The sequence below is a fragment of the Xiphias gladius genome, chromosome 17 (assembly GCF_016859285.1).
Source record: "Xiphias gladius isolate SHS-SW01 ecotype Sanya breed wild chromosome 17, ASM1685928v1, whole genome shotgun sequence".
In the NCBI taxonomy this organism is placed as follows: Eukaryota; Metazoa; Chordata; class Actinopteri; order Istiophoriformes; family Xiphiidae; genus Xiphias; species Xiphias gladius.
Window position 1 is genome coordinate 27,302,295 of NC_053416.1, and position 27,498 is coordinate 27,329,792.

General features: G+C 36.3%; 2 protein-coding genes across 4 annotated transcripts in view; both read right to left on the bottom strand.

Annotated features, from left to right (window-relative positions):
- The window catches only part of LOC120802926 (RAC-beta serine/threonine-protein kinase-like), a 42,186-nt gene extending 41,721 nt beyond the window's left edge, over window positions 1-465 (bottom strand). Inside the window, exon 1 of the mRNA XM_040151114.1 lies at window positions 339-465. The gene's annotated coding sequence lies outside the window, so the exon portion shown is untranslated. The remainder of the gene's footprint in view (window positions 1-338) is intronic.
- Window positions 466-6,911: 6,446 nt separating this feature from the next.
- Window positions 6,912-20,867, bottom strand: LOC120803147 (vasodilator-stimulated phosphoprotein-like). 3 transcript variants are annotated; one of them, XM_040151513.1, is made up of 13 exons: window positions 20,551-20,867; window positions 17,555-17,726; window positions 16,835-17,015; window positions 15,941-15,989; window positions 15,169-15,466; window positions 14,870-14,982; window positions 14,725-14,773; window positions 14,558-14,597; window positions 14,215-14,257; window positions 14,040-14,108; window positions 11,523-11,589; window positions 10,694-10,751; window positions 6,912-10,605 (listed from the first exon to the last, which is right to left on the bottom strand). In XM_040151513.1, the coding sequence occupies exons 1-13, from the start codon at window positions 20,553-20,555 to the stop codon at window positions 10,556-10,558; spliced, it is 1,194 nt and encodes a 397-aa protein (XP_040007447.1). In that variant the 5' UTR covers window positions 20,556-20,867; the 3' UTR covers window positions 6,912-10,555. The 3 variants fall into 3 exon arrangements, with proteins under 3 accessions (XP_040007447.1, XP_040007446.1, XP_040007448.1); XM_040151512.1 differs by having other exon boundaries at window positions 14,040-14,135; XM_040151514.1 differs by lacking the exon at window positions 14,040-14,108.
- Between the last annotated feature and the right edge of the window lie 6,631 nt (window positions 20,868-27,498).

Sequence of the window (27,498 nt, forward strand, 5' to 3'; positions counted from 1 at the left end):
TAATTAAAACTTAAAATCACGTTTTAAGTAAGTGTGTTACAGCTAAAAACACACAGTTATGCTTTCCATACGATACTTTTACGGGAGTCTACCACTGTATCGTAATATTACTGACGACTCCTTGACCTACCGTAAATTGTAAATGTTTGTTTATTATTTGTAAACTCTGTCTTACAGTAGCGATCATATGCCTTCTTGTAGGTTACTGATGTAGCCTTGCTAATAACCGAGACAGTTCAAAGAACTATTTTTATTAGCTATAACTAACAGACACCTCAGCTAATCGCTTAATCCGGTATGTTTTACACTTAATAATATAAAAATAATATTTAACACACATTTCACTAACTTTATCCCACGTTGCTCTCGTTTCAATGCAGTTTTGACAGGTTAGATCCAGAGTAGGCCATCCACCCAGGAAAACACCATGTACTCTCTTCTTCTTGGCATGGATAGAGGGTCGCTTCTCTCTGAATGCATACCACCACCTGCAGGCAAGATGACGCATATCATCTATGCTCCTGCTACACAGCAATCACAATGATTCAGGTTCCCTCGATTCCCGAAAAACCTTGAAATGTTTTTAGTCCTCCAAAACACATAGAAAATTAGAGAAATAGTAAAATATGAATGAAAAATATTATGTCGTCCTGGAAAATAATTTTGACATCATCGTCTTTTCCCTGTTGCTAAGAGCCAGCTGCCAGATCTCCGCTGCTGGCAGCAGGCAGCTGAAATTAATGCAGTGTTCAGAGACCAAATTATGTTAGAATGGCAAGGGCGAGAGTACATGGGCTTCACCTGGTCATGTTTTGAAACGCTCTGAACGCCCTACAAAGATGTTGGCTTTCGAATGTACCCCAAATCCAACTTGTACTACAACTGGGTGGAATGAATTCTGAAAGAATGGCCATAATGATATAATGACAATGATGATGATATTGTACATTATACGCTCAATATTTGATAATGGTTGTTTGGCCTATGGATCTGCAGCACCATCAGTACTGAAAAAACAGACTATCATACAAGTTAAAGCTCTAAGAATATTCAGTGGGGCATTCCATACCACCCCGATATCAGCTCTTCTAGTAGAAATCGGACAAAGTCGGCTTGACTTATAAAGGATTAATTTAGCTTTCCATTACTGGGTAAAAATCCAAGCAAGTGGACCAGATTTTCAAGCAAAATGCTTTCTTGGGAAAAATTGGGAATTCTCTGGAAAGACTATTAATAAGAAGAACATTTTTGTTAATTCCATGAGACAAAAGTTAGAGGAGGCAGGAATAATGAACTTCAAAGTTAGGCCTGTGGTATGCTGGCCATCTATTTCACAGTAGCTGAGGCCACGATTTGATTTAGATAGATTTACATATTCTAGGAGTGGTCAGAGGAAAGACTTTGGGAGATCCAGTGAACACAATCATAACGTATCAAAAAGAGATTTGGGGCTCATGCCTACAGGTCTATACTAATGGTTCTTGAGGTCCCCTCACTTGGAAAGCAGCATTTGGAGCATAGACCGATCAGACAAAACATTACAATTAGTTTTAATGTTGTCGTGTGTGATTAGATATGCTTGCAAGCCTACACGTGTCAGGTTTGTGATTTGAACGGTGTGGGTGTGTGGCTTGCATTAATTAGTGTGAGCTGGAGCCTTATGAATGGGAGCCAGGTGTATACAAGTATGAGCATCTTTTCCTAATGTTAAGTCATGTGTAGGCTTCATAATATTTATTGTGGATTAACCTCTAAACCCATAATATTTGAAAATGAGCAGGATTCCCAATGTAGCATATTTGTTGTCGTATGTATTGTTGGCTGCCTCTGACCTCTGAGAATTGGAGATAAACTTCTAGGTTTTTCTGACAATTCTTAATTTTAAAAAAAACTTTGATAACAATACTGAACGACTGACTCAATTTTTGGATCCACTTATTGTTGTGAAAGGGTATTAGACATCCTGGTTAAACCCTTAATGCTGTTTAGAACTCACTTTCAGATTTCTAAAACCTTCATTTTATTTATGAAAGCAAAAAAATTGTAATTTCTCTGTTTTCTCCACAAAACAATGGACCAGGTCTACATCAAAGACACAGAAAAAATATTTCACAAATTTGAAATCGTGTTTAAGTTTAAACACTTTTTAAACTCACCCTTCTAATCTAGTCCAGATCTGATAAGTCCAGACAAGTGCTGTATTTTTTGATCTAGACTTATGTGGTCTGGTTGGGGAAAGAAGCAGTGAAATTCCCCTTATTTGTGTTTTCACAAATACCATAAGGATTTTCACAGATCTGAGGCTGTGCTTTAAACAATTAGTGGAGTCTACTTGTTAATCAAACAAAAGTTTGACAAGTCAAATTTTTTGAGAGGCACACATCAGCTACACTGTAGCATATGGTGTAACCTGCATGTAGCGGCCATGATACATTCAATATATAGGAGGGAAATTATTTTGCCACAGCAGCAACACATCTACAATATAACACAACATGTAAAATGTGGAAACAAGTAGCAATAGAACAAAATATGAGTGAGTGATTAATAGCAGAGCAAAAAAATAGTGGCAGAAGGTTTGGTTTTATCTTTGGTAGGGACTTTTTTGTCAGATGGCCAAAATAATATGCGCACTTGTTCTTTATCTCTTTTTTTCATTTCTCATTCATGTGCAGAAACGTGTGCACACATATACGCACATAAAGATCCTGACCGCAGAAATTTTACTTGAATGTGTTTGCTGATATAACTTGCCTGAAAGTGGACTGGTATCTTATCTATGATTTTAAAAAGACATTTTACTTTTTGTTTTTCAAGTTAATAGAAATCTTGAATTGATAGATTTAAAAAAAAAAAAAAAATCAGTTGGTAATATGCTACTCTGAACCAACTATCCACTGGGAGCCATTTTCAAATCTCACCTGAGATTCTTCAGTTCTGCTCTTTCATTTTGTTGTTTTGCGCAACATAACTCAAGAGTTTCATGATAGAAGAACAGTGATGCTAAATCTCATCTTTAAGTTATATCAAAAAACGTATTATTGTATTATTCTTCATTCACTCCTGAACGTATGGTTCAGATATCATTCTCATTCCATGTAACATTCTGTTTAAAGTCCAGGTATAATTTGAAAGTGAATAGACTATATTTGTATTTATAATTTATAGTTATATATCATGGCAAGTAAGTCTGCCAGGAAATGGCAAACCCCTTGCTGTCTCCCAATAGAAAAATGTCACATCCATGAAACTTACTCCATTTATACTCTCAAAAGTATATAATGCTGGGATAAACACACCACTTTCATGAAAATATTACTCCACTTATCAACATCAGTTATTGCATTGTTTTTTAATTTTTTGTTCTTCACTCAATAGTTTGTTTTACACTCAATTGCATCTACATCTTTGCATATGAAATAAAAGGAAATGTATGCTACACAAGTAGCTTACATATTACCTGCATTTGTCCCTACTCATAGTATAACAGTTTTATTTTAGTTTAATAATTATAACAGTAAACATAATTAAACAGTAATATGATAAATAACTATATTATAATGTAGCCATTAGGTGTAGCCATATCAGGTCAAGCCGTTTTATTAAAAATTGTATGCATATAAACAGCATGAGATGCTAAATGAATGTACTATACCCTATATTATCAAATTGCAAATGAAGTTACTCTTATGTGACGACAAATTGTGGGAGCCCCATTAAGGCCCTGGAAAGTGATACCAACAACTACTACTATACTACTATACTACTACTTTATGGATCCAGTATTGTATCAGAATATTCTGGATTACAAAACTAAAGGCCAGTTTTTTGCAAACTTTACAAAGAAAGAGAACAATGAAATTTGACAAAAGGCTTCAGTTTGTCCTAGAAGGTGAGTTACGGATTTTTGGTTTAAATGTAGACATCACACGCTTACATTTATTTCATTTTATGTCTACATGTTGACTCTGTAATGTTTAATGTATTTGCTGATGTAAATGTTTGTTCTGATGTGTTGATCAATAGGCCTAAATGTTTCTATATGAATAAATAATAATTATTGTTTTTATTATTTTTACACTATTAACTGTCATAAATAGCCTCTTTCAACATACACTCCTAGGTAACTTTTATTTGCTCCATCTATACAATTTAATGCAATCCAATGCAACAGATTTGCCATAAATTCTACATTTAGGAATATTATACTGTTCAGTTGTAGTTGACACTGTCAGAGAAATGATGATTCAACTAGGCTTATATGTTTATTATTAAAGTCATAGTGATGATGTTGAACTGGAAAGCATTGTATTGAAATGGGTTTCTAATTTTGGTCTTCCTCTCTGTGGAGCAAAACATTAGAAGCACCTCTACATTGCAGTCGACTACAACCTCAATAATAAATATAACACCTCTATGACAGTGTCAATCACAACTGAACATTATCTTTATAAAGGTCGAATATATGGAAAAACTGTTGTATTTGTAGACCTATTGCATTAAATTTGACAGGTGTACCCAGTAAAGTTTAAAGTGGCCTTAAATTTCTGTTGTTTTTTCTAGAGCTCAGCCAGCTGGTGGCAAAAAACCTAAAAATTGGTACGAGTACTTGGACGCAGTCATTTTAAGGTTGCAGACCAAAAAACAAATTACAACTCAGTTCCCCCCTTTCGTTTTGATGTTTGGCTGAGAGGCTTGGTACCCAACAGAGGTTCCGGAACACTTCATGGTTGGTAAACTTGTCTCAATATAATTTTAGGTCTATCAATGCAGTGTTGAAAACACAAACTGAAAGAATGTAAAAACATTTGTTCACAGGTAGACAACAGTGTTGAGGTTGTTGTGGCTCAAAAAGCTGTGTCAGAGGAAATGAAGCGCCTTGATCACATTAAAGATATTATTCATGGCAATGCCACAAAGCAGCAGGAGAGCACATTGATGCAAATGAAGCAGGGTGCTCCTAAACCTGCCTTAAAAATAGTGTACAAGGTGTGAAGACAAAATGTAAGAAGCCAACACAGAAAAGATGGCAAACTTCCTTGGCCCTTTCACCGTGATGGCGTTACAGGGGAAAAGTGCTGATCTGCTGGCAGAAGATGGTACTGTTTTTAACAAAGTTAATGTAGATCAGTTAAAAATTGCAAGGGTGGAGCTGTCCTGAATGTCTCATAAATCAAAAAATCAGTGGCCACAACAGAAACAGTCCAAGCATCAGCATCCAATGCCTACTCAGCAGCAGCAGCCGCAGTCTCAACGTCAGTGCCAGCCTCTGCAACTCCAGCCTTGATGGAAGCCCCAGCCCCACCAGCAGCACCAGCTTCACCAGTAGCCCCAGCATCCATTGCAGCACCAGCCTCATCAGCAGCACCAGGCCCCACAACAGCCCCTGCCTCTGTAGCACCAGCCTCCATAGCACCAGCTTCCACAGCATCACCAGCAGCTTCATCCTCTACTGCCGCCCCTCAGCAGCCACCTCACAAGCCCTAATACATGCACACACTTCAGTTGAAAAATGTAGGTAGTATGATATAATGCGGTATGCGTATATACTAGGCATTACGATAAGGGCATGTAAAAACTGATTTCAAAATAAAAATGATCTTCCAGTGAACTGATTTCACGTTCATTCAGTCAGTCAGTAAATAACGAATTAATGAATAAATAAATAAAGAACAACCAAATAAAAAAATGAACTGTTATAAAAAATAAATACAATTAATATTGTTACAAATAATAACTACCACTCCTAAACTGTATTTCAGGTAAAACTGAGGCTTTGTCGTTTATGTTGCGTGAATAATTAGTCAAACTTAATAATAAAGAATACATTCCCAAATACCAATCGGACTTTTAAGCACTAAAATGACAAGCTGTCATTGAGAAACCTCCTGTTTCCATAGACCTATTTCCCCTCAGAATGATAGCAAACCGCCTCAGAATGTCACTTATCAGGGCATTCAGACTGCCCTGATATTGCCCCGATACAGATATCTAGTTTTATATTTAGTCAAATTAGATTTAAAAATGACAATTAATGTAAACAGTCTCATGGTATCGTTTCAGTATTGGTATCAAGATATTTAAGCAGGTATCTATCAAACTAGTAATTTTGGTTTTGTGACACTAAACACAACATTTATGTTGGTAAAAACTTCCCCAAATCAAAAAAATACTAAAAATATCAGTAGTCAGTTAATTTAGAGATAACTTTATTTAGGAATGCCCTATAATGCAAGACTTACATACCACTACACATCCCTGTTTTCCCAGATTTTCTATGACATCTGTTAGAAGTGGTACGACCATGAATGTGTACAGAGGAGATTATGTTTTTGCCTGTTTCTGTTTGTTGGTTTGTTTGTCTATCAGCAGGATCCAGAAAAAGGGGCGGATCCTGGATTTTTTTTCCAGTTTTTCTAACATTGTGAGATAGGGCCTTGGCGGAGGTACGTGTTCAACTAAGTGCTCTTCTAGTTTTGACAGTATTTATTTTATTGCTTACTAACTTTTCTACGTTTTTTATACTATTATTAGAATATAAATTTTATTACTTATTTAATAATAATTTATAAAATAAATTCTAGAAAGATGTTATTTAAAAAAAATGTGTTGTTTTTTCAAACGGTGTTCACTGTGTTGAAGTGGTGGTTTAATTACAATAAATTCTTTATATGCTCTCAATGATTGACTTTGTGCATGCATTTCCGAGGTGTTGGGAGTGATTATGTTTAATCACTAGGCATAAAAATTTCATTCAAATTACACTATTCTAATTGGAGTGGTCAGAATTTTGTCTCTGTTGGCCCAAGCATCAAATATTTTTGATGGTACAGTTATAGGACTGATGCTGATAAATTGAGTAAGTTTCATGTGACACATTCCTATTGGGAGATAGCATATATTTGTGGCATTTCAACACAGGCCTGTTAAATCCTAATAAGCACAAAATGACTGATGAGTTAATTGATGCAATGTATACTATGAGTTTATATCCAGTGATCAGTAGACCAAGCAGAATGACATTACACTGTTCCACTCATAGACAATACATTTACAAATATTATGGAAAACAACACAGTAATAAATTACATCAGTGACCATTTGCCAGTTTTTGTGATCTATGACAGTGATCATTGGAAGGATAAGGATGCCAATAAATTAAAATACAGGTGTGTACGGAGGAATCCATTAGTGCATTTAGAGATGAATCATTAACACAAAACTGGAAAAGAATATATGAAAAAGAAGATACTGACAAAGCCTATGAAACATTTCTAAAAATATCTAGGTCTTATATGACAAAAACTGTGCAATAAAACAACACATGAGAAAGCACAATTATTAGGCTGTGGATCACAAAGGGGATACAAAATGCCTGCAAGAATAAACTATATAGAGAATTCATAAAATATAGAACTATAGATACAGGAAATAAATGTAATAAACATAAAAACTATAGATATAAATATATTCTATTCTATTTACTTATAAACTATAACTGGACTTTAAACAGAATGTGATGTGGAATGAGAATGATATTGATTTGTGTAGGTTGTTATTCGTAGGAAATTGTGCATCAAAATATGAGTAATTTCTTTTCTTTCCCTTTTTAAATTTACTCAGTTTATAAATTATTAAAAGGTCTTGTGGTTATTATTTGTATATATGGTTGTAGTTTTATTTTCACATGCTTGTCCCCGTGACAGTGGTGCTTTTCACGCTAGGGTTGCTTAGTACGGCACAACACCTTTAACACAGAGGGGGAGTAAAATGCAAGATTGTTTGAGATGAGTAAATATTTTAAAAGGAACAATTCAGCAACACTTTGACAGTGGTAAGGACATGTCCCTATTCTCAGAATAGAAGAATGGCAATGAATATATGAATGGCAGAACATAATATGAATAGCGGAGCAAAAACTGGCAAAGCTGAAAAATTATACCAATCAAGTACAAAATAAATGTTCATAGTCCTAAGGTATGGTAAAAAAAAAAAAAAAATTAATTAAGCTTTTACTATATGGGCTGCTTGATCAAATAGCCTGCTAAACTAAATCTGATTTTACAGTATATTAGGATGCTCTGGCTGAAAACTGTCTAAGATCCTTTCACTGTGAGGGAACAGTGCATGTTCAGTGATTCGTTACTACACAGTGAATGTAAGCCCTGGGTGAGCCAGTGGCTCATATTGCCGGAATCAGGCCCAGCAAGTTTAAAAGTAATGCCTAACTGTAGATCAGTGAAAAAGTCTTAAAGACATTAAAAACCAGCGTTCACCTCCGATATTCAGTGAGGAAACTTTTAAAATATCATAAGTATAAACAGAGTTTGCCGTGATTGTCAAAGCAACAGCACTTCTGTTCCGGGCACCAGGGATCTTGGGGAATATACACCACTTGGCTGTGTTTCAGTTCCGATAGGCAGTCTGAGCTCCAGTCAAGCACTGAATGATTCAATAAACGAATCTTTTGAATTAATCTTTTGAATTAAATGATTCTAGTGACTCGGGGCATTGAAAAGAACTGCTTTAAATATCATTAGTAGGTACGGCATATAGCCCCTTAAAGCAGAGGTATAAATCCAGCTCAATATGGGAATTTTTAAGACTGACCTTGTGTAATTGTTGATTGGATGGAGAAAACGCAGTAAAATCACAATTGTATTTGTTTTTGCAAAATAAAATAAAGGTTTTACCAATCTGAAAGTGAGTTTTAAACAGTGTTAAGGTTTGTAACTAGGATGTCTAACATCCTTTCACAACAATAAGGGAATCAAGAGTAAAATGGCTTTCTACCTTTGTCTTATGCACAGGGTTTAATGAAAACTTAAAAAACTCTGATGTAAATAATGTTTTATATTATTATTAAAAATCACATTGAAGCTTCATACAGTAATTACGTTATGTTGAAAAAAGAGGCTGAAATATGCTTAGGTTTTAGATTGTACAGACTTTCTTAAATTTGTTTATATTTATTATGTTTCATTTTGCCCTCAAGCATAGGACATGTCAGATTTCTTTAAATAGGTATAAATCTTTTTGACACGGCTTTGCTTTCAACTAAATTTTACATTCTAAAATTATGTTTTGACAGAACATTGTGTACATATTTATATATACATACACACCTTCAGCCAGAACATTAAAACCAGTAAGTGGTTTTAATGTTGTGGCTAATCGGTGTATATAAAGACCTATTGACAGTTTGACTCTGGTCTATCAAATTGTTATGTAGCTCTCTAACTTAAAATTATTTATATAGTTTCTTTTCTACTTATCTGTATCCTGTTTCATGTAACTATGTGGATTCTGTCTATGAAATACTATAACACTTAAATTTCCCCCCAGGGATAAAAAAAGTTTTATATATGTTCTTACAATATGTCAGCAACTTCTTCCTTTTTGCTCCACCTAACTTACTGTATCGAAAAAGGCAACCAAGGATCAGATGTATCTTGCAAAAGGTATTGTTTTACTTGCAGCATTTTCTCAAACCGTTTTCACACTATTTCCAACGTAAACACAAACCAAGTTATTGCAATAAATTTTACTTCTTAAAAAATTAAGTTCAGTTTAAGTAACCATTTTCATTATTTACATAAACAACAAAAAAACAGACTAAAGTGTAACATAACAGTTATCACATACTGAAGCAGAGCAGCATGTACAGATTTTTTTCTCTTATTTCTTAATAGGTTTTTGGAGCTAAATGCTAAATGCTTAAAAATAATGCTTAAAATAAATGCACATTGTGTGGTTATGAAAGTGAGAGACATGAAATAATTCAGGACAAGCCAGGAACTAAGTACATTTACTCAAATACCACACAAAAATCAAAATTTGAGGCACTTATTTGACAGCTACACTATATTATTAGTTACTTTGTGGATTAAAATTTTACACCCAAAACAACATGCAATATAATGCACTGTTATAAATTAGACTGCCCAGCTGAATACCTCAACCATCTACAACACTAAAATGCATACTTGTATGTGTGTGTGTGTGCGTGTGTGTGTGTGTGTGTGTGTGTGTGTGTGTGTGTGTGTGTGTGTGTGTGTGTGTGTGTGTGTGTGTGTGTTTCCATCCAATGATAAATTTTGATATTGGGTATAATTGCTAGCTGTTGCAAATACTGTACTGCAGTATTTGGTATTTGAAAGGAATTTGACACATTCTTATCAAAAATGGTTGTGGATGTTATGTGTTCATGTAGAAGAATGATTATTGGCAGATATATTGTAATCAGAATTTTGTAACTCTTAAATATCAATATATCAAACTCACAAATCCAGCATCAATTGGGGTTTTTTAATTTTTTTTAATTTTTTTCATTATTTTTTTAACTAGGAAAAGAGTGGCCTGGCTTTAAACAGTACCACTAGAAAATATGAAAAAGACACAATGATAAATAGAGGTGAACCAATTGAGATTGCATATTTCTATTTTGTTAAAATAACATATAATTTCAATGGGGTAAAAATACGAAATTGCCTAAGCACTGGACAATAAAACCTTTTCATCTATTCATTATTCTCCCGATCCATTCTCCAGTCTTTCAGGAGTCTTCACCTTTTAGTTGTGCACTTTGAAGCTCCTTGATAAGTGCTGGAAGAAAAAAAACAGAGTAATATATACAGGTATAACACAAAAGCATTTTTTGAATATTAATAGAGTTAAACAAGCTAGACCTCACCTGTGATAATCTCCTCCTTCACTTTGTGAAGCTCCTTTTTCACTTCTTCAAGAATTTCCTAAAAACACACAGATACGTGCAATATCATAAGACCTTGGTATTAAAAAGTTTTTACTTGACAAATCCTACATCATAACTAGACAGTCATACTGTTATGGCTGGTAATGACTACTGAGTACTCATGGCTGGTGTGATCCCATTGCAAGATGGTCTGTCGTTTTACCTAATGTGTTGGAGTGGACAGGAATAATTGAAACCGGGATACAGTGATCCATGACTTAAAATGAATGTGGTCCTTTATTTTGTCCTCAACTATACCACCTTGTTTTGTGACGCTATTGCAGTGATAAAATCTGTCCAAAGATAGAAACAGACAGACAGACACATGTAAGTACTCAAAATTGCCTCTGTGGTAGGTCCCACTACAGTAGGTGTCCCCAGGACCACTATTTCCCATAATGACACACACACACACACACACACACAAAACCCCACAATAACAGCCACGCTATTGCAGCTGGTGATTGAAGTCAATCAGTGTTTCAGTAAACAGCCTTAAAGCTCTATGCACTACTAACTGCAGTCTGTTGTTGTTATTACTCCCTGCTGCTTGCAGTACACAGTGGGTTAGGAAACCCATGCAGCACCTTACAACATAATGTAGTTTTTACCATCTCTGTCTATTATAAACAAAAGCCAAATCATTTCCTGTGCCACACAGGAAATTATGTGGGTTTTTTTTTAATGAAAGTCATAACACATAATTTTACTATTATTAGAAGAGTTGTAGGATATTGTTGTATGTTAAAATAAAGATAGAGGAACCAACCTGTTTCATTTGCTCTGTATCAATATCACTTCCTGCACCATCTGAGTTCTTTTTCACCACCTTCATCCTAAAATAGAAAGATCCATGTTTACCATTAGCCAAAGCAGACTATTTGGCTAATGGTAAAAAAGGAGGCCTTTTCTAAGAGGGAGCTGGCCAGGAGAATTAGCATATTTTGTTTCAGACATTAACAAAATATATTATAAAAGTTATTAGGATATTGAGACAGTGAGAGAAAGAGGGAAACAGAACAGCAGCAAACAGTCCAAACAGTAAATGTAATCAGTGTCCAGAATGGATCAACTGCCATCATCCAACCAACTGCTTACTGTTTCAGTAAGAGCAACCACTTCCTCAAGTCTTTACGAAGCCAGTTGAGCAAAGTTCCTAGTAGCAAGTATAATTTAACTGAATTCAAAATGTCCACTTCTGCTTACATTGACTGGATTTTAAGGTAACATATTAATTGGGTAGAGCAATACTAATATTCATCATTGCTCTGATACTTAGATTTCATGAGCAAAAACTCACCCACTTTATGCTCATGCCATGAAGAAAGAAATCCATCATGGTAACATGTTGCAGTGAAACAGAAGACTGAATGTCACCTAAGCAGCTTAGAAAAAACTTTCAGTTTCTTCCTATAATTACAGTCTCAGAGAGAAACCACCAAATGTCAAGTGCATTATTTGTTGTACTGAGTCATTTGCAAGCAGCACACCACTGACAAAAACAGCAGTGCACAGTTCATTTCACTGGTTCAGACTTTAGACAACATACAAAAGAAGAGCACACTGAAAAGGTGGCATCTCAGGACAGAAAGAAACCTACAAAAAGTATTCAGACCCTTGCACTTTTTGCACATTTTATTGTGTTGTAGATTTAATTTTAAATGGATAAAACTTGATATTTTACTCCATCAAGCAATACCCCATAGTGAGGACATCATAAGTGGTGTGCAAGGAAGCAGAACAGCGGCAAGGGGCAGGGGTCCTTGCTAGGCAATAAACAAACCCTTGCCGGCCAGCTCTCCTGATGATCCTGCTCGCCAATTTCTGCGAGTAGGATCATCGTCGTCGGAGATTTCAACCATGCAAATATCAAGTCAGTGCTCCCTAAATTCCATCAGCATGTCTGGAATCTGCCTGTGGCAACGATGTCTCCCTACCAGATTCATTGAACAACTTAAACGCTCGGTCTGAGCCCTTGCAGTTTGTGTACCGTCCCAACTGCTCAACAGATGATGCAATTGCCACCACCCTCCATCTGGCCCAAACCCACCTAGACAAAAAGGACACATACTTTCGAATGCTGTTCATAGACTTCAGTATTCAACAACAATTTCTTCCCCCAAACCATCAGAGTCCTCAATACCCAGTGACTGGACTGACATTTCCCTCCCCACAAACACACACATACACACACACTCACACTCAACTAAACATCATTCCACTCTCTTTGCTTTTTTTTGTGTGCACATTTTAGTATGTAATGTTTACATTCAAAGCAGTTTTAACTATTATATTGCTATACCTTATCCACCCAGAATTGTGGAATGGCACTGTCCTTTACTGTGTCTGTTCTGTCTTGTTTGCCCTGTTGTCCTGTTTTGTCCTGTTTGTCCTATTGTCCATTTTTAGTAAATTTTGTATTGTCTTGTGCTGTTTATAGATGTTGGCACACTTGAACTTCATGTAGTCCTTGCTAGGTCTTTGTAGTCTTAGTTGGTTCTGTGTAATCCCTTTTAGCTTTGTTGTTCTATGTAGCACCTTGGTCCTGGAGGAAGATTTTTTTGTCTACAGGAGCCTGTGGCAAACTGAATTGACGGGATGTAGTTTAGAAAGGCACACTCCTATGTATACAAGGTCCCACAGTTCACACTGAATATCAGGACAAAAACTAAGCCATGAAGTCCAAGGAAATCTCTTTAGACCACAGTGATAAAATCGAGCTGAGGCACAGATCTGGGAAAGGGTATAAAAAACCATTGCTAAGGCTTTGAGTGTTCCCAGGAGCACAGTGGCCTCAATAATTGTGAAATGGAATCAGGCCTTGTCCTAGAGTTGGCTTTCCAGCCAAACTGAGTAACCGGTCAAGAGGAGCCTTAGTCAGGGAAGTGACCAAGAACCCAATTTCAGCATTTAAGGGAGTCTGAGAGCATAAGAAAAAATATTCTCTCGTCTGATGAGACAAAAACTGAAACCCTTGGGCAGAACTCCAAATACTATGTCTGGTCAACTCCAGGCACTGCTCAACACCTGGCTAATACCATCGCTACAGTGAAGCACAGTAGTGGCAACATCATGTAATGGGGGTGCATCTCAGCGGCAGGAAGAATGCAGCCAAATACAGAGAAGTCATTATGAGTTACTGAAGGTAGATTGATGGGCAAAAATGTCAGTTTTATCCATTTGCAGTTAAATCTACAACACAATGAAGATTGCAAAAAGTGAAGGGGTCTGAATACTTTCTGAAGCTATTGTAGGCGACAGGGGAAGACAGTAAGGGGACTGGTACCTGGATACTGGAGTACTGGAAGAGTTAGAGGAAGGAGAAGAGGAGGAGCTGGGACTTGGGTTGGAGTCCCTTTGATTGTTGGATAAAGATTTTGACCTGTTCAAAAATACAGTAGGTGTCTGTGGAAAGTAACAATATTATGGATAGTGAAAGCTTAATGGATCAGTCTTCTTACCTTGGCATGGTGGCAGATTTTTCCTTGGGATTTTCATTGATATCTGGTGAAATATGATTATTTGTATTATTACATCACGTGGCCATAAGATAAAATTAAATGTTTTTTGTAGTGTGTCTCTTTTACTCTAAAGTCTATTTCTAAATACGATGCTATGTTGTGGTGTAAAGAAAATATGTTAATATATGAGGCACTTATTATTCTAAAATCCAGCCAATATTTTGGTTGTTGACAAAGAATAAATAATTAATTAGCACATTTTAATTTGTTGTTATTGTGAAATCTATTTTTTCACAGTATTATGTTATACACCTGTAGAAGGGGTGAAAGTGACATTACTCACCTCCTGGTCCTGAGGATTTTGATACTGAGGAGTCAGGCTCCTGTAGTCATTACAGGCATATCAAAGTTATCATCCATTCATATCTTAATCTTACTGGACATTCTACAAATACTACAGAATAATGAGAGAAAATCCAATAATCATGAAATCAATGACAGGAGACCTACATTGCGAGGTTCTTCCTTTCTTGCAGCAGGATTGTCAGCAGCTTTCCTCCTATTTAATATAGTTGAATTATAGACATTCAGAAGTCCCTAATATCAAATCATCAAAGATGTATCTATCTGATATGTCTCTGAAATTTTAACTTACCTCCTAGCAAGGATGGCACTCATTTCTCCCATCAGATCACCTCCTCCACCTCCTCCACCTCCACCAGATGAGGATGTTGGTTTGGGGGCTGGGGCTTCTGCTCCTCCCTCATCCTTGATACACAAAAACACCTCCAGTCACTATTTGGTCCATTGGACAGCTTAATCAGTCTATCATCCATGTTCTCATGGACATCAAAATCATCCATTATTTGTATCTCAAGCTACATTGTTCAGCCACAACATTAAAACCAATTACTGGTTTTAAAGTTGTGACTGAATGGTACATATGCATCTTACCTTGACTGTTTTACGCAGTTTGGTCCCTGACAGAGCTGCAGCCAGATTGCCCCCCCCCCCACCTCCACTTCCTCCTGTGGGGGGCAGGGGTGGTGCATTTGGGGCCAAGCCCCCAAGAGGAGGTGGTGGAGGTGCAGGTGGGCATGGTCCAGATGAAGGTGGTGGGCCTGGAGGCGGTGGGGGTGCTGGTGGGGTGGGTGGGGCAGGAGGAGCAGGAGGGGCAGACGCAGCAGCAGAGGCCTGCCTCTCTCTCTCCAGATGCTCATTCTCCTGCTGTTTCTGCCTCTGGTGCTCTAGTCTGACCAGAGACCAACAGATAATTTGTAAATTAGACATGCTGTTGTTGGTGTGAATCAGTTATATTATTTTCCACAGTTGAGTTAAATCTGTAATATCTGTAATAGCTGATTAATTGATTAATCATTTAAGTCATTAATGAATCATCAAAGTCAAACACAGGTTCCAGGTTCTAAAATGTGCATTTCTAAAATTTCTGAATTTCTTTGCATTTTTGATTGTTAGTTAGAAAACACAGGAAATTTGACAACGTCAGCTTGGGTTTACGGAAATTAGTGGCAGCCTGTTGAAGTAGCTCTATTAAGGTTGTTGTGTTTTGTACATTTGTGTTTGTGTAATCTATCTATCTATCTGTGGCATTTTCCCACTATTTTCTTAAAATTTTATAAACCATTAGGTGAAAAAAGACCTAAACAGCAAACAGTGATGGAAAAACATTAGCTGTATTCTTAATATCATCTATAATGAACAGTACCTTTTCTGGTGTTCCAGCTCCTGTGCAGAGGGTCCATTCTGAGCTGAGACTGAGCAAAAACATTATTTTTGTGTTTATTTATATATATATATTATATATACATATATATATATATATATATATATATATATATATATATATATATATATATATATATATATATATATATATATATATATATATATATATGTGTGTGTGTGTGTGTGTGTGTGTGTATAACAGTGCATTCAAAAAGTATTAAGAACCCCTTCAATTTTTTCATATTTTGTTACGTTGCAGCCTTGGGCTAAAATTGTTGGACTTATTTTTTCTCTCATCAATCTACACTCAGTATCCCAGAATTTTTTAAAAAGGAAAAACTGAAATATCACATTGACATAAGTATTCAGACCCTTTGCTATGACACTTGAAATTTAGCTTGAAATGTTTCTACACCTGGATTGTCCAACTGGGGTAAATTCAACTGATTTGACATGATTTAGAAATGCACACACCTGTCTACATAAGGTCTCACAGCTAACAATGCATATCAGAGCAAAAACCAAGCCATGAGTTTGAAGGAATATTACTTTCAATGTGAATCATTTTCCGAAAGCATATTTGATTTTAGTTTACACTAATGGTTGGGATGACTTATATTTGTCACTGACTGGAAATAAAAGTTAACACACTTTTTTAAATAAACACAACACTTAACATATTGCTGGATAATGTATGTATTTTAAACATCAACTATATTCAGAATAGCCAAATTACTATAATGAAAAGAAAAAAAAATCCTTTGGTAACCTATTTATGATTTTAAAATATAAAGATTAAAGCAATAGTTAACATAGAAGCACTTCACACTGCCTGACCTGGATCTAATGTGCCCTCTTTCATTGCTGTGTTTACCTGTGCCCACTGGTGCATTGAGAGCCTCTAATGCATGCATCATGGAGTTTGCAAAAAGAGCAGCATCCTCTTTACTGCCAAAGTTCAGCCCCCACACCTGTCTGGGATCCCGCCACTGGTGGAAGTTTGGTGAGGCTTGATTATACTTCATCCCTTTGATAATGGGACAGTTGATCACCACCTAGCATGGACAGGAAGCACAGATTAGTGACTGGAATGTGGATTTTTTGACAATGTCATGAACACCTGTACAATGGTTTGCAATTCACTGCAAACCATTGTACAGGTGTCCAGAGGTGAGGTGATCCAAATATATGATCACGTATGAGTTTATTTTTTGATAGAATTTGAATTGCATTAGACTGCAAGGTGTACGTAATATATTTTGTGCGGGTTATTGTTCTCTATCATTCTCTACAAAATTATATATATATATATATATATATATATATATATATATATATGTTTTAATGTTGTGGCTGATCAGTGTATACATATGTTATCTGTAAGCTTTAAGAAGCTCTAGCTAAACTGCCAAAATACACTGTTGAATTTGCCATTCTCCAGTGTTTCAAGGGAAGTGTTTACAGGGAAATCAAATATTTTGAAAGTTTTGTGTGTGAACTTCAGCCACAGATACTGTACAATATGTGTGTACTACCAGAACACATGAAGGTGATTGTCTATTCAGTTGTGTGTGTGTGTGCATTTGTCTTGTACCTGCTGGTCGGCCTGCATTTTGCGGCCCACCACTCTGAAGGTGTTGGCCACAGGGTTGTGATAGATTTGGACACGACTGAAGGAAAGAATATCAGATCCCGCTGGCACCCAGCGCTTCCTGGTATCATCGTACAGCATGACTTCTGCCCTCACCTGGCAGATACTGGACTCACTGTTGAAAGGAGACATGATGAGTAAATTGTGACAGGACAGAGTACAAGAAAAGACCATAGGGTGGAAGTAAGTGGACAGCAACAAAAAAAATGTGTGGTGTGATATGTAGTGTAGTAGTAGTTTAGATAAGGAAAACTGGTTTTAAAGAGGTAAGGGAACATTTGCTAGGGTGGGGGATACCACAAAATTTGGTTTTGATCCGATACCAAGTAATACTAAGGCCAGGATGACTGATATCAATATGTTTTATTGTTACGAGAAACTAATATACTATCATGTATAATAAAAAATAATAAAAAATAATTATCCAACATCGACGCATCTCTTTTAACTATTCTCTGTTAATTGATTAATCACATGTATGTTCAAACACAAGACAGTTCTCGGTGGTAAATAACAAATGTTGATCATGTGAATTCTCTGCAGCAGATATGCAGATAGTACTTATATATTTGTTGATATAGTGCCAAATCATAACAGAAGTTATCTCAGGACACTAGGCACTATGAGGAGGACTAAGAAAAATGTTCACGTGCCTGGGATGTGATCTAACATCTGATAGATTTTTTTTGTATTGATCCTACTGACACTGGTATCATAACCAAAACAAGAACTTCAGTATTAGTATCAGTAGTAGCGGTACTTTGGGGATCAGTCTGCACACCCATAACATTCATATTTAATCCCTAGTTTTGGTCGTGAGTGTTTACTGCTGCTATCTCTCTGCACTACACTTCCCACAGACATTTCTGGTCAATTGTCTATGCTATAACCCCCCTCTCACACAGTGTGTTTTGGTTTAGGGAAAAGCAGGTATGCATGGACGGATAGATCAGCTCGATCACCAAACAAGAACACTAGCACATTAGACAATTCTGTAAAACTCAGATTTTTTTTTCTTTTTTGCCAATGTTTTTAAATGGTATGGTTAAGGATGTAAACTCTATGTTAAAGGTCTGGATAAATAAATGGTAAGCTTTTGTTTGTTTTTTCAGACATGGAGGCTTAAACTGTTCATTTTAACTACACAGTTCATCTGTCTATTTCTGACAAACTAGACACATGAATCACAGGAAAGACCTACCCAACAACAAGGTGGGTATCAAACCTCAATACTTTTTTGGTGTAGACCACAATTTGAGGTCTAAAGTGTCAGTTGCAAAGTGTCAAGTAACAACATCTGACACTGAATGTCTAGTCAGATCTATAGTCTTTTTTAGTTCTTCCTTATATTCCTGATTTCATATTTTTGACAATTTTAAACTGTATTTTATTTAGACAAAGTTCTTGTATGGTGTCTTGTGTTTAGACAACATTTAACATTTGTGAACTTTTGCTTCTTTTGTTCAATGAAAAAAGGCTTTTGTTGAAAAATGCATTCATGTTCCTCAAAGCAAGGCGTGGAAAAGGGTTTTGGTATCGGAAGCGGAAGGTACTCACATTGAAAACCATCAATAGGTACAGAGCCCTACTCAAAACTGAGTGAAAAGTCTTTAACCACCGAATATGAGTCACTATTCTGTTGTACTTGACATAGCATAGCACTTGTGGAAGAAGTATTCAGATCCTTTCTTAAGTAAAAGTAGTAATACCACAATGTAAAGACACTCCATTACAAGTAAAAGTCTTGCATTCAAAATTATGCATAATTAAAAGTAAGGATTATCAGTAAAGTGTAATTAAAACATCAAAAGTAACAGTACTCATTAAGCAGGGAGAGGCCCCTGTCAGTGATAAATTATGATATATTATAATGTTTAATTATTTATTATATTATTTGATGATTATTTCTTACGATTATAAGCTTTTATATCATTTTAACCGTGTACACAATAGTATAATCTGTAACAGTGAATCATATCTTCATCATATGTTTTGTATATAAAATCTGAATCTAAGAGTAACTTTAGCTGTCAAATAAATGTAGTGAAGTAAAAAGTACATTATTTAACTCTGAAATATAGTGAAGTAGAAGAACAAAGTATAATGAAATAAAATTACTTAAGTGAAGTACAAATACCCCCTAATTATGCTTAAGTACAGAAAGTAAGTAAATGAAATTAGTTATATTCAGCCACTGTAAAATAACTAGACAAAGATGTATTCATATTTTATGTGGATCATTTAATTAAAACTATCTCTGGGGTTGTATATACACATTTGGCATAGGATCCTTCATATGCAACCAGGCCCTTGCATGACTTGTATCATGTTTTTTAATTATATTAGTTTTAGGGTTTTCAGGCAAAAGTAAAGAAAAAATAGAGGTAAGTTCGCAGTACTGCACATATTTATTTTTATACTCTATGAGGCACTGTGACATTGAATTATTTTCAGTCTACTTGTTGTTGCAAAATCTGTAGTCTGTGGGAAATCTCTACTTCCTGCTCAAAAGGTTTTCATATTTTGACCACTTCCTGTGCTCAATACAATGTTGCCTTATAAGGAATACATTATTTCACCTGTCATTAAGATATACTAACTTTTCATAATCATGAGCCTTCAAAATATTTTTGGGGGATTTAATTATACTCTCTGTCCACAAAAGATACAGATCCTCCAGCTTTGATATTTTCATTTTATGTGTGACAACTGTAAAAACAGAACACCTGCTATGATCTACAGACGCTTACAGACAGCAGGAAATATAGTCAGAGCCAAAGAGCGTGTCAGGAAAAGTCAAGGTTAAAGTTGATAGGAAGCAGTACTGATCTACATGTTTTCAGTTATCCATGCATGAGCTTGGATTCAAAATGATTTGGGAGAAAAAAAACACAGTTTTAAATGTATTATCATTATCTGTAATTAGAAAAAATACTCACCCCATATTCCAGCTGTACACAGTATCCAATGTTTAACTTGCTTTTTAACTATCTGCTTCTTTTCATCAACCTAAATCGCCTCCTTCTCTCTCTCACAAGTAGCTTATATTTGTTGTCTACTGAATCAAACTCGCTTTCATTCCTGCCTGCACACCTCCATTGCTCTCTCTCATGACATTGTTTAACACCAACCACTTGCACTTCTGCCTTTGTATTCTCATTTCCTACACAGTTTTTTTCTCTCTTCCTGTTCTTGTCTCCTTCACGTTCTTTTAAATTCTCATTTTCAAAATTCCCCCCTTCTCCCTCATAGCTCTGAATTCTGTCTGCTTTCTCCGTTCCATCATACATTTATTTTTTTGGGGGAGGGGAGTTATTGTTTTACGTAAAATGGATGAATGGGGAATGGGGGTGAAAGACGACATGATTCATTACACTTGCACTGGTCATGAGTCCTCTTATTTATTTAGACTACATCAGATAAAGAGTTGGAAGCGACACATGCAGTGGTTCATAGCAACTTTCCCTGCTGCTTGTCTTGCATGCAGCAGGGAAAGTTGCACTGAACTACTGTTGTTACAATGTCATTGTATTTCATGACTCAAAGCGAACAGTTATTACTGTTTTGTATTAATTACTGTATTAGTTATATTATCCAACAGGAGCAGTATTGGGTAATATTTAACTCTGAGTGTGTTAAAATGGAATCAAAACTAGATCAACAATAGTAGTACTAGTAGAACTAAATTCGGAAGTAGCAAATGTGGTAGTAAAAGCAGCATCATTTACAGTAGTAGTAGTAGTATATGTTGTATATGCTTTAGAAATTAAATGTATGTACATTTTCAACGTATACTACTACCATATACATTCAAAATGTTCTGAGTCATCCCAAAAAGAGGGACTTGCCAAACTATTAGAACTAAGGATTCACTAATGATGATTCTTGAATCATCATTTTCTACATTCTTGATGAATGTAGAAAAATAAATTCCGTCATCAAGTTTTTTAAAGAGAAATCACAGACTTGGTCAAATGGACTGGAGACAGTGTTTGTGTTTCTCTATAACAAAGTGTAATGTGTTATTCCGCAGTTCAGAAGACTGTTTTCTCCTGTGTGTGTGTGTGTGTGTGTGTGTGTGTGTGTGTGTGTGTGTGTGTGTGTGTGTGTGTGTATGTGTGTGTGTGTGTGTGTGAACCTGACTGTCATCTAGTCAGTGACTAGCTGTGTCCCTTTAATAGCCATCTCTACAAAAGTGTTGTTCATTTCCTCTTACCTCTCATGATGACTATGCACTTCCTCATCCTCCTAATGTCTCTATACCATGCAGAAGCACATATTACTAGACATCAGCTTAATATATTATCATTAGTCATCATATTTTCTGTTTGCTCTGTAAATATGTATAATAACAATATCAACTATACGTGCAGCCAAGTATAACAGGGTACAAGCACCCTGGTGTAATTAAGACCTGGAGCTTCACCAACCCAAGGGAATCATGAATCCAAAAGCATTGACAAACAGAGCTTAACAGGTGTTCCCTTCTCCCCAGACATCTGCGAAATGTGTTATTGTACTTCGCTACCTTTGCATTTTAGCTGTCTTTCACGTTACCTGGTTTTCTCTTCATGACTTCTAAATATTTCCTGTTTTTTTCCTGACTGCCTGTTTGGTATTGTTTTCTTTTATTAATTGCCTGTCTTTTAAAGACCTCTGCTTGTTTTTCAAACAATTAAACACCTTCACGTGCCCTGAGTTTAAGTCATGCTTTTGAATCCACACAACTTTGTACAAAGTGTTACACCTTGTCTTGACACAGAGGAGACAGTTTTCTAGGTAAAAGACTCATTGCTGTTATGACATAAAACAGTAACACTGTGTATGGTACATTGTGGCTTCTGAATTAGCCTTCATGGGGTTATGACCCCGTCATAATAGTTGTCAAATTAGTCTAAGGCTATTAAAATATTACATGCTAGACGAAAAATTTAATTTGTGCTCAGACTTTATGACAATAGAAATAGAAATCCAGCCCTAAAAACACAAATGTCTGTGACTGACTGACTGAGTAATTAAGTTACACCATTGGTCAGTTGAATGCTTCATCGCTGAGTGATGAAGTTACACAACTGGTTGGCCAGCCGAGTGTTTCGGAGGATGGAATCGATCTTGGTATCGAAACACACAGCCAAAGCAACCCAATCTGCTACATGGCCCACTGGCACCGACTGGTCTCCCTCTCTCCCCCTTTATACACTTGTGAATGAGTGATGGGAGTCAGCTGCAGGTGAGTAACCTACTCCAAAGGAGGAGGGGCGGTAACTGAGGCACAGGAGAGAGGAGAGCAACACAAAAACAATCCATGGCACTAAGGGCCGTAACAAGATCATTTAAGTATCAAAATCTAGAAGGAATTAAAGTATGAACTCATAGCCATTGTGGCCTAACCTAAGCGAATGTAACACTTAAAATACTACCTACCATAAAAATGAATTGATAAAACAGAATATTTGATAGTAACAATCAATATAAAGAAAAGTCCTTGTTCTAGCACTCCCAATACTATTCCAAGTCAGAAACCACTAGACTATTGACATGTCACACTGGCTGCTGTAATTCAAGCATTATTAAAGAATACGGGCTTTCCATACATTAAATTATGCTAAATGCATGTTTATTCATTAAACTGACAATTGTTTTTCATTGTGGGAGTCGGGGGGGCACCTTAATCTAATCCTGTATAATAAATTCAGATATTACAAAGAATGACAACAGAAACAAAGGTTAAACTGATGGGACAAAATAGATTATTGGGCATACAACAGTGACACTCTTAGTACAGCAATATAATCGTTAGTCCTTATTTAGTTCCTCACTGTAGTCCACAGTTCAATCTTGTATTAATCCACAACCCATGTTCATAATCCCTCTTTTAAAAGGTACATTTTTTTGTTTCCCTCATGTTGTGTGGTCTGAATATATGTTGTGTTATTCTATGCTACTGAGGTAGTGTTTAAATTTGGTGAGGTCTCATAAGCTTATCTGTTTCAGAAGCAAGGCTGGCACATTCAGTCCGACACTTCTGGGATTGATTGGGATCCTCGTCTCAGCCACAAATCCAGACTCACAGACATTAACCTGCACACAGCAGGGAAAATACCTCTAATTGACACTGTGCACTAGTTTGTTACCATTAAAACCCTGATATCTATCACTCTGTATATTACTGAGGTAATTAAAAGTGTATCAGTGAAGTAGGTATACAATTATTAAAATCCTTATGAGTTATTCAAAGAAAAAAAATTACAATGGAAATGTTACACAATGTTAAATTGAAATTACAGTCAGACGTACCGTATGTGGAGGTGTAGATTAAGATAAAATATATAAATAAATATATTGACTTTAATAATAACTCTGTTGACAATCTTGCGATTAAATAATGACACGGAAATAATATAAGATAATAGGTTAATACATCATTAATTCTGTTTTAAGAAGATACCCACAGCTCTGCTGATGAAAATACATAATAGTACAAATAATACTATTACTATCGGGCCCTTGCACCGTCGTGCACGTCTTTGGTGGTGGCTTGGGATATCACGTGCCTAACAAATGTCTTACATCTAGGTGAAATGTACTGCAAGAGCTACTTAGTTGAAATTTGGTAGGGGGTGCTATCTAGCCACTTTGTCACAACCTTTTCTGAGAACCATATGAAATATAATTTCCACCACTTAGGATGCGTGTGCCAGGTTTCGTGAGTTTTCAGCATTCTTAGTCTGTCAACCTGCCCTAATAATAATAAACAGAGCAGTTTCAATAGGTCCTTGCACTGGTCTGTGCTTGGGCCCTAATTATTATAAAGGGTTATTGACCAACACCAACATGAACATACATTCACTGCCACACCAATTAGAGAGAGAGCCTGCCATGCCTGGGCCTTGAACCCACAGTAAAGATAATAGTCCTATTATTGCCCAAGCTTCTATCCTAGTGAACCAAACCCTCAGGCAACATCCATTTTGCACTGACCTGAAAAGACCAACATTCTTGAAAACTGCAGATTGTCCAGCAGAGGGCAGAAGGTGACCACAAACACATTTGCAAACTGTTTCAATGATTTAGGAAAGGAACAATTTATAATCCAAAGCATACCACATCATCTTTCTAACATGTTGAAGGCACTGTTATGTCATGGGCATGTATGGCTGCCAATGGAACTGGGTCACTCGTGTTAATTGATGATGTGACTGCTGATAGAAGTAGCATGATGAATTCTTGAGTGTACAGGACATTCCTTTCTTCTCCATACTATTCTCTCTCCGTCATTCTGGTACAAGTTAATCTTGGTTTCATCTGTCCAAAGAATCTTGCTTCAGGCTTTTTTAGAGGGCTTCTGGCAAAGGGATTTGAAGGGATTTTCTTTACCCAGGAAATAATTCTGCCATCATACACTTTAGCTGTCTTCCGTGGTCTTCCCCTTTTGGTGCTGCTGAGTTTGCCAGTCCTTTCCTTGTTTTTAAGACTGTACCACATTGTTGATTTGGCCACTTGTAAAGTTTCTGCTATTTGTCGGATAGCCTGATGATGGCCTCCTTCATTTGCATCGACACCTCTTTGGACTGCATATTGAGAGTTCCCATGAACATCTACCAAATAAATATTCAACACTTTGAATCAACTCCAGACCTTTTATCTGCCTAATTTGTCATGAAATAATGAGCAAACAGGCCACACCTGGCCATGAAGCTGATTCGATTGTCCCATTACTTTTGAGCCTCTGAAAACTACTGGCCCAAGTTTGGTGTTAATCAGAAAGACCTATGTAAAGATACACCATCACTACCTTTGTATGAGTACAATAGATAACTTTTGCATTTTTTTTGGGTATCCAAACTCTTTTATTAACTTGTGATCATGAGCATACGTAGATGATACTTGCAAATTTTCATGTAGATCGCACTTACAGCCTAAGAGCAGTTTGGAAAAACAATTTCTGCATATTTCATGATTTTGCTACAAAAGCGCTACCTAGTGGCAGATTGACACCAAATTTTTGCAGAGGGCTACAGTTGGGCATGAGAAACTACCGTACCAAGCTTTGTGTTAATAGGAATTATTGCTGCCATGATATGCAACACTTACTGTTTTGACTGCAACCTATAGGAAGTTGTTACTTTATAATTTCTGCATATTTTGGATTATCAAAATTCTTTTGACAACTTTTTCTCAAGAGTGTCTATTGATTCTATGTCTATTGCAATGTTTCTGTTGGATATTCGAGTGGGGTATTCCAGAAAGCATAGTTAACCTAGTCTGGATTTGGGGCCTAGTGAACCTGGTAACAGAACAAAAAAACAACGAGTTCAGCTGAGTTCCTGCAGCTTTGCTGCTTGGAGCCCTAATAATAAAAACAAAAACAACAGGGTTCCTGCAGTTTCACTGCTTGAACCCCTAATAATAATGTGTAAATTAATGAAAACAAAAACAATAGGGTTCCCACAGTTTTGCTACTCTGACCCCTAACAATAATAATACTAATAATAATCTGACCAAATACAATAGGGTTCAAACACCATTGGTGCTTAGACCCTTAAAAATTGGTTTTCATTTTTGGGAATGTTATACCTCTGATACAGCTTTATAGCTTAGTTTAATTGGCAGTTTGTCAGTGCCAGTATTAGAGCCCTAGAGCCAAAGATAAGACAAGTATTTGAAAAAAAAAGAAGATTTTATCGAAACATCATCAACTAAGATGATTGTATTTAATGCAGGGCCTAAACTGGGCCAGTGCTGTCCAGGGCTCAGGCCCAACACATAAGCCTACGCACTTCGATATCATCACGGGCAATTAACTTCACACAATGTAAAACAATGTATATATTTTTTTACTTTTCTCAATCTTAAGAATTCAAACAATGACTATAACATCTTGTTTTTTTTTGCAGATATAGAGAGCATAGGCCTAAATGAGGTTATGTAAGAACTTACGAACATCAGAACCTTCACGGGGTTTCCCTTTTTTATGGCAGTGGGTTTCCTTAAAAGCTACCTAGAAGATCAGTAACCTTAGTCACTCAGACAGCACAGATGGCAGAATGATATGTGGATGGCAATATGGGGCGAAGAATAGGTCAGAAACTGACAGGTTTAATAACAGTATGTAAATTGCTCTGATATTCTGCTCAAACAATATTTTGATTTTTCAAAATGATACTATTACCTTAAACCAAGATAGTTTGCAGCAGGTTGCTTCAAATCTTTTGTAGCCAACTCTTACATTAAGCTAGCTTGCAAGCTCTAGTTCGAGTTAAACTGTCAAGCAAGCTTGCACATATTGAAATCTCTTAGCATTGTCAAGCAGATTGTGGTTTGAGGAGAATATCAGAGTAACTCAAATTACACCATGGCTAGGTAATGCAGGATAGATTGACCATTTCTTAGGTATAACATTAACTAATGAAAAGGAACTAGCTTGTGCTCTCTGCTTTGCCTCCCATAGGAACAAGGCTTTGTTTAATTTTAGTTTATTAAGCTTTTTTACATTCCAAATTTCACTTAGATAATGTGTGTATGTTGCATAAATTTATTTCCTTTAAATTTAAAAGTTTCAGAGGTTAAAGTTGTGTGTAGAAATTAATGAAGCAAAGAGGAAGTAGCTTACAGATGTCTTCAAAAGATAAGTCAGACATCCCTACTGATCTAACTTAGCTAGGCACATTTGCCGAAGCCATTTGTATCTTTTGTAATATGTTCTCTAGGTAATACAGTCATCTTGATATAAAAGCACCAAGCTTGATGGCCAAGCTAATTCAAGTGTATTGTCCTTTGGGGCATTTTCAATCTGTTGTCAAGATTATCATCATCATGTCGTGCCACCAGTGCTTTCACCTGATATTAAGGAGCTTGAACAGGAGAGAGCAGCGGGGGGGTGTAGG